The sequence below is a fragment of the Nematolebias whitei genome, chromosome 12, assembly GCF_014905685.2.
Source record: "Nematolebias whitei isolate Nwh7 chromosome 12, NemWhi1, whole genome shotgun sequence".
In the NCBI taxonomy this organism is placed as follows: Eukaryota; Metazoa; Chordata; class Actinopteri; order Cyprinodontiformes; family Rivulidae; genus Nematolebias; species Nematolebias whitei.
In genome coordinates this window covers 28,589,889-28,604,844 of record NC_056509.1, presented here as the reverse complement: position 1 = coordinate 28,604,844, position 14,956 = coordinate 28,589,889, and the positions used below count along the sequence as shown (strand labels likewise).

General features: G+C 39.5%; 1 protein-coding gene across 1 annotated transcript in view; it reads right to left on the bottom strand.

The window, feature by feature from the left end:
* Positions 1-51: 51 nt before the first annotated feature.
* Positions 52-14,956, bottom strand: part of itpkb (inositol-trisphosphate 3-kinase B) — a 34,980-nt gene continuing 20,075 nt past the window's right edge. Inside the window, exons 6-12 of the mRNA XM_037685377.1 lie at positions 9,399-9,498; positions 8,018-8,055; positions 7,704-7,879; positions 7,023-7,227; positions 4,893-4,994; positions 1,360-1,431; positions 52-725 (exon numbers count right to left, since the gene is read on the bottom strand). Coding sequence (XP_037541305.1) covers positions 516-725; positions 1,360-1,431; positions 4,893-4,994; positions 7,023-7,227; positions 7,704-7,879; positions 8,018-8,055; positions 9,399-9,498 — 903 coding nt within the window. The 3' untranslated portion in view covers positions 52-515. The remainder of the gene's footprint in view (positions 726-1,359; positions 1,432-4,892; positions 4,995-7,022; positions 7,228-7,703; positions 7,880-8,017; positions 8,056-9,398; positions 9,499-14,956) is intronic.

The window sequence follows — 14,956 nt, the reverse complement described above, 5'->3', positions numbered from 1 at the left end:
TTTTTTTTTTTTTTGATTGTCTTTAATTCTCATAAAGTTGCAAACGGTGGCAGCATATGTAAAAACAGTCCATATTAATTATATTACAGAGGTTTGAGCCAGTAACACCTGCCTGGTTTTGGCCTTCTCATAGCATTTATTAACAATAAAAATAAATGTAATCAACATATAAATGTCTATCATTTGGATTAGGTGCTGTTTGCTTTAAATAAAAAAATAATTTAAGTCAAATTTGGTCTGGAGGGGTTTTAACTATTGACTTCTGACATATTTTCAAAGCATGAACACTCAGGTTTAACAAATTTAAGACGGACTGAGCCATTGTTTGTGCTGTTAGTTTACTTGTAGGAACTGAGGGGCCAGGAGGATGTTGTTCCACCTAAGTGTCAGTGAAGGGGTCCTTCAGGAAGCCTGAGGAGTTCCTGAGAGGACGGAAGAATCAGTGGAGGTGCCTGCGGGTCCAGAAGTTCACTTGATTTAAAAAATATATATAGAGGGAGAGAAACCCTCAGCCTTCATGTGTCAGAGTTCACCATGGAGGAAATGATGTCCACCAAACTGTCCAGTCCAAACAGGTAGCCGTCCTCTCTGTTCCCCTCTACCCATGATGCTCGGTGGGTTAGTTCCTCTCCATCAGGAAGAGGCGTGGTTTTCCCAAAGTCGATCATCCAGACTTTGGCTTGGCCTTTACTGTCATGGACAAACAAGAGGGAGCTGCCGATCACCTGCAGGAAACAGGAAACTTCACTGAAACACAACTTCTTCTGAGTTCAACTACAGCTCCACACGCCCGCTGCAGAACATCATCTCACTTCTTGCTTCGTGATGTCAGCGTGAAGCATGCCTGCTTGACTCTGTGTGTGTGTGTTGTCAGGCTGTTAAAATCAAGAGAATCAGTCTGTCCATGAATTAGTGAACGATCCCGTTTGTTTACTACAAAAACGGTACAACAACAACAACTGAACCTACTTCACAAATTTAAAGAATGTGCAGCTGATTTAATGTTTATGCCCTGAGGCATTGTGGGTAACTCGAGAATTAGTTCACTCAAAGATGAGCTGACAGTTATGTTAAGACATGCCTAAACAGATGCTCTAAAACTAAAGAATTTTTAAAAAGTCTTGAAATAAAGTGAGCTAAAGTTTCTTCAGACATTTTTACCACGATGTGGCAAAAACATGATTCAACAAAAAAACAAAGTAAACTGCATTCAGTCCAACTTAACCACTAATTTTTATCAGTGTGTCAATAAAAGCTTTCCATGCATGTGTGGACTGTAAACCTTTTCTGTACGGAGAACTATTTGTTTTGACTTTGATTTGTGCAGGTAGTGTTTCAGTATTGAACGTGTGTCTTTACCTCGTGGGTTTTGAAGAAGGCGGAGGTCTCCAGAGTGACTCGGATTTCTTTTAGCCTTGTTAGATACTGGTTCTGTAATAAAACAAATGAGAAATAAATAACACGAATTTCCATATTATCTTCTTTGATCCAGTTCTGATGCAGCCAGGATTCTTGTCTGGGTCTGAATTAGAGCTGTCTTTGCTAACCCGAACCCGGCTCGAACCGGGCCGGACCGGACCATATTAATGTGATTAACGTCCGGGCCGGGTCAGTCTCAGGCTTTGATGCGGTTTGACAAATCATCCAGCACAGCACAAATAAAACTGAATAAGAAATGCACAATATAAAATTGTGTAAATCTTCTTAGAGGAGGAGGAAGTAAGTTTACTGAGGAGGAATGGAAATAAAATAGAGTGCAGAAGTCAATCAGAAAAGAAAGTAGTGCTGGTGGCGCATTGCGCAGCGATTACACGTGGCCCCGCCCGCCATGCTCTGCTTCACAGCAGGTGTTTGTGTGCACCACAAACATGATGAAGTACTGGAGCGCAAAATCTTTATCCACGACTTTCACAGAGCTGCACTTTTCCTGTGGGCTAACTTTAACAAACTTAAAAAGATGACACCTTCTGTCAGGTGCACATCAGGTCCGCACCCCGCTCTCAGCTGGCCACACAACAGAGCAGCCCCAAGAAGCGACAACATCAAAAGCTGAAGCGAGGAGCGCGTTCACATCACCTCCATCCAAACAGAGAAGAACAAGTGCTTTTGCAGAGTGGGAGAACGCAGTGCATGAGCCAGAGTAATGATCAGATTACACTGTACATCACTCAAAAGCATGCTACGGCCGATAAGCGAGATTTGCTGGGATTTTGGAAACTAAACTCAAATGTGTACTCAAAACTGGCCAAGTTGGAGAGACCTGTGCTCTGCATCCCAGCAGCAGAAGCAGCAGTAGCAGTGAGCGAGTTTTTAGAGCAGCTAGCTGCACAGACCAGCGGAGGACTGTGCTCAAACCTGCTACAGTGGACAAAATATTGTTCTTGACAACATGTCAAACTGTGTAAGTAGAGATAACTTCTTGACAGATCCATCCATCCATTATCTTTACCCGCTTATTCCATTTTGGGTCACGGGGGTCGCCGGTGCCCATGTCCAGCAATCACTGTGCAAGGGGCGGGGTACACCCTGGATGGGTCGCAAGTCCATCACAGGGACACATAGAGACAAACGAGACAAACAACCATTCAGTCTCTCACTCACACCTAGGGACAATTTAGAGTTACCAATCAGCCTAACATGCATGTTTTTGGACTGTGGGAGGAAACCGGAGCACCTGGAGAAAATCCACGCATGCACGGAGAGAACATGCAAACTCCACCCAGAAAGGCCCCTGGACCGGGGTTTGAACCAAGGACCTGTTCACTGAGAGGCAGCAGCTCTACCAGTTGTGCCACCGTGCTGCCCCTTCTTGACAGATTTTAAAATATATTTATAATTTTGTATTTAGGTAACTGGGGTCTAATTCCAGCTTTATTTCGCAGGTTCGTAGCTGAAGAAGCGAGGCTGTGGCTGATTATATGACAGACCCGGCGCAAACTGAGCCAACTGTATATATGTGCTTTTTATTTTGTTCATGTTTGTGCAATTCTTATTAATATATTTTGATCATTTTTGTTGTTCTTTATCACTCACGTTGCTTTTCTTTCAGTCAGTCAGTCCGTCCATCTACTGTCTTTACCCGTTGTCTGTTGTTTGTTATAGATATTTTGTTTATTAGTTATTAGCATAAGCATTGTTGTGGAATGTAGGCCTTTTCAATTTATTTTTCATGCACACGCAGTTTTATTCTGTGGTGTAATGCGGGTGAACGTTAAATTGCTCCGTCATCAGCGACAGCATGACTCAGCTTAATTTTGCACGACTTTCTTTTATATCTAAATTAAAATAGACTTTTTCTATATTTTTCCAAATAATTTTGCTCTAAAAATATTTTTGTTCATCTGCATAATAGCCTATCTTTAGAGTTGATATTTTTAGGCTATTTGTTTTGTATGTTAATATTTGGTGACTTAATAAAAATAAATCTTATAGCTTCCTTTCATTACGTTTTTAAAACTATCATGTCAAACTGATTTGCTTACAAAAGCAGTAAAAGCTTAATTTTAAAAAGTCTTTTTTTTTTTTTTAGGGTTCGGCCCTCTATCGACCAGTAATCCGTTAGGTCTGGATGGGGCTTGGAAAAAAAAACTACGGGCTTGGTCCGGGCTGGATTTATTGGGCCCAAATGCAACTCTAGTCTGAATTAAGTTTTGGAAAGAAAAAACTGAACTTATTTCTCTATTAGAGAAGATTCAAAAGTGAGGTTAAATAATACAATTTTAAAAGTTAGTACAACGTTATATTCCAAAGCCCTATTTCTGTTCAGGAACAAATCAAATCTGCATCCATTAAATCTCTCCTTTTAGTGTCAAACTGTTTCAAGTTAGTTCTAGTTCAAGATGTTCAAACGTATTGTCAAGGTGACCTTGTGTCAAAGTAAAGACTTTTCCAGACCTCATTAAAACTTTCAGAAGTGCTTCTTCGTTTTTTATGCAGCAACGTGCCACATCTGTCTTTTTTTTTTTTTTTTCACTAACAACAACCTGGAGATAAATGCCAGCCCAACTGGTCTTTAAACCAGTAACCCAATAAAGTCCACCCATTTGTCACAAGATTACCCAGAAAGCCCTGCAGCTCACTCAGTCTCGTACGTTCAAGTACAACATGTAATTTAAATAATTTAGACTAAAATACGACAGCAATCTGCAGAACTTATTGTTTCTGTATATTTTCATGATATGTAATGAAGCCAGAATACAACAGTAAGACTGTAAGTGCTGAACTCTTAGGCCTTCTCTGAAGGCATTGAAGGCCGTGAGAGTTCCCTACTGGCTCTTATCATCTAACTTAGGGTGACTGGCCACTACATTGGAGGCTGACTTGTTTCCTCACTATGTGGGCGGGATCATCAATGTAAAGTGGGCGGGGTCATAATTGGTCTATTTCTGTGTTCGAGCCACTCCGCCCCGCGTGGTCCTTAATCGTCCTATAATCAGACATGAATTTCTTTAGTTTATCCCAGCACTGCTTATAAGTCCAGGTGTAGCCATGCTGCACCATCATCTCCGATATCTCTCGTTAAATGAACTAATTTCTTGTGGTGCCGTCCGTCAACACGAAGAGGAAGTGGAGGTTCAGATGTAGTTTGCAGTTATTGCTGGGCGTCATCCAGTGACGTAGCTCTGCTGGACAATCAACGGCTGCTGTCTGCTTACGTCAAAATCGTCACCTTAGAGCTGCCCGCTTGGAGCCTCAAACAAGGTGGTCCCATAAACCAGGCTGAGTGGGAGTGGGTACTGGTGTGGGGAGGTCCTTAACTGGTGCCATGTCGTGTGGAGCCGAGGAGAGTTGAGACAGTGGCAAAGCGCCTTCCTCATTTGCTCCTGATGTTTTACTTAATTCACCACACCTGGACTGCTCTTTAACACACAAGTTAAACCATAAATACTCACCAGTATGTCTTTGTTTCCTTTAACAAAGTCGCTGAACGCTGCGACGACTTGGTCTCTTGTCTTTGTTTTCTTAAAATCTCTGTTCACCGTCCCGTCTTCTTTCTGCAGCAGAGAGAACGCACTTTGCATGAAGCGTATCTGGACTATTTTCATTACACGACAATCAGAGTTGGGAACATTAAGGTTCAAGCTTTTTATATTTCATTTTCTGGCTAGTTTACCACAACATCCAGGCTGAGGAGTTTAGGGTGTTGAAGGAGGGCCAGAGGATGGACAAGAAAAGCAAAACAATGTGAGGAAAGGAAAAGGAGGGTAGGAGAGATATTTTTAGAAATTTAACTCAAAGGGAAGGATCTTTGACTCTGAGCTCATGAACCTAAATACCAACAAACTTCTTTAAAATATTTAATCCTCTATAGTTGTTTCAAGTTTTCTAGTGTTTTGTTTCTAGTTTACTCATGTTCGGGCTGCTGTTTAATATACTGTATTATTTTACATTATTAGTGTTTAGTGTATATCTTACATCCTTTATATAGTGTTTCTTTTTATACTTTATATCTTTGCTATTTTTGGGTGTAACTGGGACCTTGAGTGCACAATTTTGTTCCACCTCGTACCACATGTGATGTGAATGACAATAAAGAACCTTGAACCTTGTTTTTGGGTGAATGCAACAGGTCAACCTGGTTTTGGGAGATTTTACTTATTTAAAATTGTAAAATAAATAAAAAGTATCTCAAAATGTTATCTCTTTTTTTTTTAAACTGTAAATGTGAAGTACAAATATTTGTATTAGAAGGGTATTGGTGAGTGAGTCTGTTCACATTAGTCACAGTAATTAGAGTATTGTGCAAAAGTTCTAAACCATCCCAATCTCTTAACTTTCACTTCCAAGGAACCAGACTATCATCATTTAAAGTTGTCTTGAGCAGTAGTTTGTCTGGCTTTCTGAAGATCTATAAAAGGGCTTTATTTGTTTTTATTTTATTTTTTTTACTTTGGCTTCTTTTCCAGCATATTATTTATGGTGTGTTGGAAAAAATCAGGAAACGTGGAGGCCAGGCCAAAAAAAAATCTATCTATAAAAAAGTTATTTAAAATACAGAGAAAAATCCAGCAAAAAAAGATTTTCAAAGAAATCACCTTTATGGTGCTAAACTACAGTTATATGTGTCAAACTGTGTATTTTTGGTATTTTACATAGATTTGTTAAATAAAACTGGAACAGGTTGTGTCTTTGCGACAAGATGTTGGTAAGAAAATTTGTTTAAAATGTGTTCAAAGTTAAATTGTCATTATGCATCAACAGTTTTAGCTGTGTGCCATCTCTTGAGTGAGTTTAGGAGTCTTTTTATGCCTGTATGACTCTCAGGTCAGAGCTAAACAAACAAAACAAACCAAAACCCTCTGTAGCAAGAAAAGAGGTGAAAGAAGATTTTGGAGAAGAGGGCCAGTGATGCTTGCCAGTTAGGTGATGCAGTGTGGAAAATGAGCTTATTTTATCCTGCTTGCTGCCAGGCAACAAGGTAATATGTGGAAGCAAAACTACTTTTTTCCATTTTTGGTTCGTCTGAGAAGTATTTGACCCTCTCTGTCACGCGGACATCATAATTAACCCTCCTGCTGCCCTTGGGTCAAAATGACTCCAGAGGCCTCGTGGGTCATATTGATCCAAGGACAGCAGGAGGGTTAAATATTCTGTATTTTCTACATTTATATAAGAAATACTTTGACACACGTCCTGCAAACTGACGTCAATACACACAGACACACACATCTCTGTTTCTTGGGATAACCCTCGGTGTCATGGCAACGGACCACCGGGAGGCCATGAATGTCCTTATATAGCCAAGACCCACAGAGACAAAAAGATTTGTGAGTGTGGACAGAATGTCAGTACCATATGTCGAAGACTGAACAGCTGCTACTGACAGGTTTCATGCACAACAAAGTACTCATGCGCACGCACGCACGCACGCACGCACACACACACACACACACACTTCAGAGGAAGTCTCTGGGAAAAACAGGAAGTTAGATCATACCCTTGACAAAAAACACAGAGGAGAACTCTGGAAAAAAGAAGGGAAGGAAGTCCCCCCTACACACCTTTCTGTTTGTGAGTCTTACCTTGACTCCTTCTATCCTAAAGCCCAGAGTAGCTGTTGAGCTTATGGTCTCTCTCCACTGCATGTATCTGGGTTTGGTCACTGCCTTCTTGTCGTTCTCCTCTGTCGTAGGTGCTTCCGGGTCGACCTCGACCATTTTCTGGAACATGTCAGGTCTCGGAGAAGGCTTCTTCCGAGCCTTGGTCAGCTCTTCCTCTAGGTAGGTCCTGAAACAAGGGAGAAGCACAGTTGGTGGGCCGTGGAGCAGAGAAAACAGAGTAGATGTGAGACGTGATGAGTGGGAGGAACAGAGAGGGTTAAAGAGAGAAGAAGGTGCTAATATTTTGATATTTGTTTCTGAACAGCAAATTTACAAATGTGATTTAATTTTTTTCTGCAATGTCAGTTCTTTTTGTTGTAATGTACTTTGCAAAAATGTGTCAGGCTTATTCAAAAACAGGTCTGTTCAGCCAGAGGAACAGTGAGACAATTACAAAGATTCAAACAAACCCAGAGTCAAGACGAAGATTCTTGGAAGGACAAACCATCCAAAATATTAGTAAAAGAGCCTCAGCAGCTGACCTACAGAAGCAACTTTGGCCACATGGTGAAACAGAATAAAACTATTTCAAAACCATTAAGACCAGCATCTTGAAGTAAAGTAAAAACGAGTACAGGTATACAGTGTCATGTGTTCCCTCACCTTACTCCCATCTTACAGTCCATCACACACGGGGAGTCAAACTCAGCCAGCAGATCCTCCATCTGGTTGTATTTCTGGCCATCCTTCTCTATGTCTCCATGGTAACCAGGAACGTACGGACGAAGCACATCGTTCATCAGCAGGGACAAGCAGCGCTGCTCGCATTCACAGTGTTTCTAAAAAACAGAGGTGACAAAAGGATATCTGAAGCTGTTGGACACTCAGATTCTGTCGTAAAAAATGAATAAGTTCTTAAAGACGAACTAATCAAAAGCAAATTGGTGCGACGTCACCTTCGGGAAAGAGGGACTTACTTTTAATATACGGCCGTTTGCTCCCGCCTTGAAACTCCCTGTAGAGATTGGTACATAAAAATAAACAACACTTTTACTGTGAATCAACAGCAGCAATTGTATTTATTTTATTTATTAGCCTTTATTTAACCAGGCAAATTCCACTGAGATCACAGATCTCTTTTGCAGGGGAGGCCTGGGCCTAAAGGCAAACTAACATGCATGTTTTTGAAGAGTTTGAAGTACGGTGGTTTTGGTTTGCTGAACTGACTTACTTTAAGAATAACTAACAGATGTGATTTATGGCAGCTTCACACAAGTTGACAAACAAAGCTGTAGTCTAACTTTTTGTTGCTGAACCTTAAAGTCTTACATCTTCTGATGTTCAGTGGGAAGATTTGTCAGTTAATATCTTACCTGTTGCAGATATTTCTTTGATCAGCATCAGGTTAATTCTGACTGGTCTGATAGGGGCTTGTTTCGAAGCAGATTTCTTCTAATGCGGTCCATGCAAATTGTATTTTATAAACCTTTACACCACCATCCATTCCACAATCTACAGGTATTCCAGATGAAATATGCTACAGCTAATTGCTACTGTTGCTATTTGTGCTTGAAAAAGCACAACTCCATGTAAATGACTATGTAATGAGAAATTGTATGTGAAGTAAAGGTTTACAAAGAAAATCACATAAACTGTTGTGAATTTTTAAAAGATTTTAGATTTAAGATGACAGTGATCCCCTTTAGCCTTGTGCAGCTAGCTGTTAGCTCGTCAATCTGCTCAGAAATAAACTATTGCTCCAAACTGATATCAATCAAAGAACTACTGTATCTGCAAAAGGCAAGATGTTAATTATTCACAAGCTTCCCACAGAGCCTCCTTTCAAAAAATCCAAACGATCCTGGCCTGAATGATCCAAGTAAGGTGCTGCTGAATGTTTTTTAATCCAAAACCTTCCCTTAACCCACGAGGACTGTAATCTCAAAGATGCAGCTCCAACAGTCAGACATGTTTTCAGAACAAAACTCATCATGTGTGTTTGAGTAGAAACACATGTAGGAGGGAAACAGTTGATGGTGTGAGTTAATGAGTAAAATTATTAATTTATTCATTCATTCAAACTTTATTTATACAGGTTAGCCTCATTGAGTCACGAGGACTCATTTACAAGAGTGACCTGTTTTAAACAGATAACATATAAAATACAGACAACAATAAGCAAATAAAATCCAATAAAAGAAGTTATAAACACAGTCAAATCAAGATGCCATATAAATATATTATCATGCCATATTATCCAGGACAGGATCAAATAAAAGTTGTAATTGTTTAGCTTTAAACCTTCTGCGAGAAAAGTTTAAGTTCTTATGATCCATGTTCTGCACTGTGTTCACACACCTGCATGTCCCGCCAACTGAATCCAGGGATATTTTTTCTTGAAGGACATGATGCAGTGGGACCACTGGACCATGGTTTTTATCTTCTTCCATGACTTGTGCTGCAGACACACACACAGAGGTTACATCTCGCATCAAAGCTTTCCCACGAGAAACACAAATCAGAACGTTTGTTTAAATGCAAAAGACCTTCAGAAGGATGGACTCTGGAGTGGTGGTGCGCTGTTCCACTGTGCAACCACACCTCCACAAACACGACTGTAACAGAACTATCAGCCTGACAACATTACTGGCAGACTTCGAACAAGTCAAGTGAACTAAGAAGTTAAAATACAACTTTTAAGTAAACATGGTGGAATGTGCCTTAAAATATAACACAAGTGATGACTGAAAACCCAACTGAACTCCCATCTGTTAACAACAGAGGAGAAGCCTGAGCTGAAAACAAACATCCATTCTTTCTTGCTTCTGTTTCTCTTTAGAGCATCACGTTAACCTTTCACAACTCCATCAGCAGGGACGAACTTCTGCATGTCTGATGGAGTATAAATCATCTTTAAAGTTGCTTTATTTCAAACGAGTGTACTTGTGATACTCCGGCTAAATATATATTTTTACATTTAAACTCAGTGTACTGGTTCAGCTTCACTCTGAATTAGGTTTAGGAGGTTAGAGTTACAAAATATATTTAATATAAAAAAACACAATATATTTTTATAATTTCAAAAATACCAAAATGAGTACAGAAAAATGTCACACTCTAGATAAAAGTGGAAAAATCACAAACGCTGAGGGGACCACGCTTCATTTTACACTTTTGAGAACTGACTGCAATAAAAAAAAAAGAGCAGATTTAACAAGAAGTTTGGACGTCACCATATCTGTCATTGGTTTTAGCACATATTTTTAATCAAAGTTCATGCTCAATAATCCAGGTTAAAAAAAAAACAAAAAACAAAGTCAGGTCATCTGGACGTTTTTTTTTGTTGTTGAAATGTTTCGTCCTTCATCCAAAGGACTTCATCAGTCCGAGGAGCCACAACAAACTCAGTCCCACAAGTGGCTTACTCACATAGTGGGCCAACCAGTGTTATGGTGATAAGTCCAGAGGACCTGACTTGAAAACTGAATCTGACTGAAAAATGTTGGATTTTATACCTGGATTATTGAGCATGGACTTTGTTGACCTGACTTAACTTTGTTGTTTTTTTTTAACCTGGATTAATGAGCATGAACTTTGATGTTTTGAACCACTTTGGCCATGGCTGCCTCAGAGGAGTCAATGGGGGAGAAGGCGGACTCCAGAAATCATCTTATCACCACAAAACTATGTGAGTAAGCCAGTTTGTTGTGGCTCCTCGGACTGATGAAGTCCTTTGGATGAAAGATGAAACATTTCAACAAAAAAAGAAACCGTCCAGAGGACCTGACTTAACTTTGTTGGACACATAGTACTTTTGTTGTTCCAAATCTTTCACCTATTTACCTGTTTAAACACAACTTTCTATAAATGGCATGAGCTGGTGTAATATTAATATTTGGTGTTCTGGTTAAGCACATGATTGAGCAGCTCTGAACTGTTAAATTAAAGGGAGGAAAGCATCTGCCAGTTGAGTTCTCAGGATGTTTTGGCTAATTCCTTGAAGTTTACTGCTTTGCTTAATGGCCATTTAAAAAAAGTATTAAACACACACACACACAGAGCTGGGTATCCCTGACCCTGAGGAGCTGCCAGGTTCTTTCCCACCCTCCTTCGCTCTCTTCTCTTTCTTTTTTTTTGTCTCGGTTGTTTTATAACTTTTTAACTAAACTCTGGATCATTGAATTGGGGTTTCTCTTGGCAACTCACACAAACACACAGACACACACAAAAGCAACGGCTCTCCTTGTCCCCGGCAAGGACACATTGAACTGTGGGAGTCCTGCCTCACAAACACACATTCACTCACAAACAGACACGCACACAGCTTTGTTGATTCTGATACAAATCCAGGTCTCTCCTCTCTGCATGCATGGAGAGCAAACTTTCCTTTAACAGCCACGTTCATATTTTGCTTCAAAGTAACCCCAGCTGAGAAAATACTGTGTTTAGAACGAGTAGCAAACAACCATCAGTGTGCTAATGATCCATTGTTAGGCTGATGGTCCTCCTTGATCATGTGAGCAGCTGGTTTTGGTTGTCAGCAGCAAAACTGGTTGATCCACTATGAGAAGGTGCTATTTATAAGACTGAGCTGAATACAGCACCTCAGACTGAAGAAGTCTTTTGGATGAAAGACGAAACGTTTCTACAATTTTTTTTTTAAATGTCCAGAGGACCAGATTTAACTTTTTTTTTTAGATTTTTCTACCTGGATTATTGAGCATGCATCAGGATAACTAGTAGATACATTTATTCAGTTTATGAAAAAATAATGTGACATAATAAAATAATTAAACATGAAGCAAAAGCATTACATCAGATGGAAAACATCTGCATCATATTCTGGGAGTTCAAACAGCGCCGAGACACGGCAGCAGAGGAAACAACCGGACAGGAGCTTAAATAATACAATTCTCTCTGGTCAGGTTTGAAAGGTAAATTTTGTTACAAACTATCTAAGAGGCGATCACACTCACGGATTTCTTCCAAGATGCAAATACCAGAAGAACTAATATTATGTCTCCAAACAGAACGAGTGGAGAAGAAGAGCAGCAGAAGCAGCAGCGAGAAGGAGGATAAAACAAGCGAGGAGAGGACCATAGAAGGAGACATATCACTCATGTCACATAATCTGGACCTGAGGAAAATTCATAAGCCGATTGGATGACTATCTATGGTTAACTGTGTCTGAAGAGTCACATGGAGTTTGTTTTTTTCTTCTTCTTTTCTCTGAACCAGTGGAGGATTGAGAACAACTCAACAATAATAGGTACTCACAAGTTGTGGAAATCACATGATGGAAACTTGTTGGAAGTGAGGTCATCTAAAACGGCTCTCAGTGAGCAGCCAGTCCAAACAGTTTGTGAATCAGGCAGTTTGGCTGCTGCAAACTGATTTATTGTGGAGAAATCCTAAATTGACCCTTTAAGTAGTGAGCTAAATAATTTCTTTGGAATTTTAGTGAGCACTGAAGGATTTGTTGTGGTTTGAAGTTGAAAGTGCAGCAGCCTGGAGGCAGGAAATCCCCCTGCATTTCCTAACACTCCCTTAGTAATTAAACTAAATTGCAACCATGACAATTAAAATGTTTGGTTTTGGTTTGTGCTTAGCGGAAAGTTGACAGGATTTACAATTAGCAGACCATCAGACGAGGCTTGAACCAGATAGTCTCTCATATTTTGTCACAATTTTAAGACTGTGGGCATCAAGCTACAGCTTGGTAAGTGGACAGCACGTTCTCACCAGCAGCTGGTTAATATGAGCCGTGGAGGGTAAGAGCCAGCACCACCCAAGCTGTTGAGAAATAACAAACATTGCGTGTAGATTTAGAAGCTGTGGACATTAAAACACACTTTGAAGACAGGAGAGAAGTTTCCATAACTTAAATAAAAACTTGCTGTCAAACATGACTAACCAAGAACTAAATTCAGGTATTAAAACTAATATAAATAGTTTGCCAAGGAGGTGACGGTACCTGAGGGCGGCTGCTGCGGCGGCAGATGATGGTAATGATAAAGATGGCTCCGAGTGACGCAACAACGCTCCAAACTGAACACAACCATGCAGACCACATTGTGATTGATGGGCTATCAGTCAGCCCAAACAAACAAACAAAAACCTGAGAGGTATGATGATCTGTGCCTAATCTGTGCCGCTTTCAGCTGAACAAGTCAGCTTGTCTGGCTTTTCTCTTTCTAATGCTCCACGACATTTACACTTAGGTGTCTGGCTGTGCGCACGAATAAACAATTGTGGGTCATTTGATTGGCAAAACAGAAGGTAAACAGAATCTGAGCATGCAAATTTCCATATGCGGCCCAACATTTGAAAGACGGAGCTGAGTGGGTATGAAAGTGAGAATGCACGGTGTTGGAAAAAGGTGGATTTAACAACAAAAAAAATATATATATATATTTATCTACTTATATTTGACACAAAGTTGTAAATTATGTGACTATCAGACAAAGAAAGACTGGGAAAAAAATTGTAACAATGTCTAAAATAAACTAAAGGAAACAGCATCTCCCACCCACTCTGCAGTGAGATATTGAAGCTGCGGCTCTGCTCATTACTCAGCACTGTTGGAGCTGCACACTACACGTGAATTTTAATAAATGCACGCAAATAAATGCATAAATTATTTGTGTGGGATTTAACATAGGGTTTTGTAATGATCTTTCACTGGAAGCTGATAAAAGATGCTTTTTATTAAACCTGCAGGTTATTACAGTTTTACACTTTGCGACTATTTGCCATGATGGTAATTTTTAAATTTATCATCTCATTGTTTAGTCAGAAAATCAAAGAATGAAAGATACTACACACTAGAGAAGCAGCTCATCATCAGAAAGAAGAATTAACTATGTTAAATGGTTTTATTGATTCACTTTTTGTTAAATGACACTCTCACGATTAGGCTTTTTTTTGTCTCACCACAAATAAAAAAATTTTTCAAATCTTTCCTAAGTTGTTTCTGAGAGCATTAAGTCCACATCGTGCGTTATAAAGGAACCAATTGCAGCTTTTAATTGTTACTCAGTATGAAAGTAGAAGTAGGTAAACAGAAAGGTGCTTGTGTAACACAGGATAAGAATTCCTATTTTTTCTTGGTGGGGCATAGTGGCCCAACTTTTTTTATTTATTAAGAAACAAAACATTGTGCACTTTTCTCAGTTATGTGCCGAGGCTAAATCAAGTGCAAACTGCTAAAAACAAGCGTTGAACAACTCCACACAGCTTGGCGATAGATCCAGTCCAACATTGAAGACCAATTTTATTCTAATTTGTTGCTGGATTATTCATCCTTTGGCTCTAAATCAAACACGTCAATCTACAAACAAACTGTTCATGTTACAAGGACTGCATACACTTGTGTTTTCCTTATCAAACACTAAAACCACTGTAAATCGTTTAGCACATGACGATCACACACCAGTGAACAACATGAGAGCAACATGAAAATGTCCATCTTTCCCATCGACATGTTGACATTGACAGGTTAAAATAAGAACTAAACGCTAGCCTGATATGAAACTATTAGTTCTGATACTCATGAAGGAACTGAGCCATTCACACATACACATCCACATATACCGTACTGTTATTGATGTGTTTTTGGAGTACACTACATTCTAAATCTAAGTGGTGTGTACAGGTGCAAATGATGTTTCTTGAGAAGTGTAAAAACAATAAAAAAAACCTGTCCTGTTTTGTGGCTGTAATTCTGATAAAAAAATAATAATGCTCAAAATGTGCTGCTGATAAGGAAAACAAGACACCACCTGCACTTTAAAAACTTTCTAATTACATATTTTCAATAAAACTAAAATTTGTTGCATTCGGCCTGAAAGTGGTGATTTCAGCCTCACACCAAAATTTTAACTCAGGACCCCTTGAAAAAAGAAAGATGAATAAAA